General features: G+C 48.9%; 1 protein-coding gene across 1 annotated transcript in view; it reads left to right on the plus strand.

Annotated features, from left to right (window-relative positions):
• Positions 1 to 1,637, plus strand: part of LOC119582390 (adenylate cyclase type 2-like) — a gene marked incomplete in the record, with an annotated part of 138,831 nt that extends 137,194 nt beyond the window's left edge. Inside the window, 1 exon segment of the mRNA XM_037930603.1 lies at positions 159 to 1,637. Within this exon segment, the coding sequence (XP_037786531.1) occupies positions 159 to 1,082 (924 nt within the window).
• Positions 1,638 to 1,643: the final 6 nt, after the last annotated feature.

Here is a 1,643-nt window from a genome sequence, read left to right on the forward strand (position 1 = left end):
GGGGGGGGTTGCTGTTGAAATAATGTCACTGAAAGTGGCAATGTCAGTATTCGAGTAAAGAGGTTTGGATGTGTTTTTCGATGCATAAAAACACATAAGAAAGACATGTATGTGTTATTGATTACTGTCTATAACTGATCCCTTTCTTATTCGTACAGGTGACGAAGGAAGTGGGCGAAATCTTGCAGGAGCAAGGTTGGGCCGTGGAGTGTCGCGGCGAGATCTACGTGAAGGGCAAGGGCCACATGGTCACCTACTTCGTGGACCCGACGCAACCTCCTCCCAAAGCATCGACCGACGCCCACCCGGAGGCGAACAATAACGAGAACCTGAGCCTCAAATCCAGTAGCCATATCATCATCAACAACAACAGCAAGGCGTCGAAAGACGCGGAGAGTGTCGAGCAGCCCAGGCGAAGGAGCAGCCAACTGAGCCTTAACTCCCTGAAGGGGTACCTGTCGCCGCACCGAGGGAGCCTGGAGATCAGTAGGGGCAAAGGCGCCAGTGGAGACAGCAGCAGCCCCTCGTCCAATTACCGAAGGAGAAATGACAGCTTCGAGGACAGCCGGGAGGGGAGGAGATCCCGGAGCAGCTCCCCGCGCAACTCCGATGACTCGGGGGCGTCCGGCAGCCTCCAGGGGCGCCAGGGACCCCCTGCGGCTGAGGCGGGAGTCACCGCGAAACGAGCCTACCATAACCTCATTGAGGACGAATTTGCCAAGTACAATCATTCTTTCGAAAAAGAGGACGAGCGGCCCGCATTCCCTACGTCCCTGCGGATCGAGGAGGAGGACGAGACGCCCTCAGGCCCCGTCGCCAACGGGAATGTACAGTCCTCATCGTTGGGCGCGTTACAGGCCGGGGGCGTAACGCGCAGCGCCTCCGACAGGGAGTCGGTGTCCACGCAGAGGAGCAGCATGGCCTCCAGGTCCTCCAGCAAAGGCAGGGTCTTCAGCAGATCGTCGACGTTACGCCAAGTGGACGTACACCCGCTGGCCCTCCTGAAGGAGCAGGAGTCTCACCGACCGGCGCACACCGAGCTCTCGATAGACTCTTGCGAGAGCGAGGATATTCGCTTGTGAAGACGGCCTATGACTAACGCGACTGAGAAATAAGTTTGCTAAATCAACGTTTCCGTTTTTAATTCTCTCTCGAAAAAACGGAGATGAAGAAAGGAAAAACGTACGGAGATAAAGTGATACTAGGTAAGGCGATTTGTATTACTTTTATTAAAGAAAATATTAGAGCGTGAGCATCAAACCTCACATTGCTGGTGATAAAAGGGAAAGAGGAAATAATCCCATAGAAAAAAGAAACTATTTTTTACCTCAAATAAAAACTAAGTGAATGCTAATTTCGTCCGCAAGTTTACTTAAACTTAAAGTATGTCTAGAATACAACAATAAACTACTTTAATTTCTTTTCTTTGTTGTATGTGATTACAATATATACTTTTAAAATGTTTTTCATTTATGTTTTTTTCGGAATTTTAGGCAACTTAATGACCATTTGTGTTTCATTTAAATGTCAGTTTTAACAACTACTGCATTAAGACTATTTGTAAACAGAAAATTACTCTTGCCATGGGGTTCTGTGTGCAATAAAATAGGAAGCAGAAAAAGACATGAAATGTCCCTCAGTGA

The sequence above is a fragment of the Penaeus monodon genome, chromosome 15, assembly GCF_015228065.2.
Source record: "Penaeus monodon isolate SGIC_2016 chromosome 15, NSTDA_Pmon_1, whole genome shotgun sequence".
NCBI lineage: Eukaryota > Metazoa > Arthropoda > Malacostraca > Decapoda > Penaeidae > Penaeus > Penaeus monodon.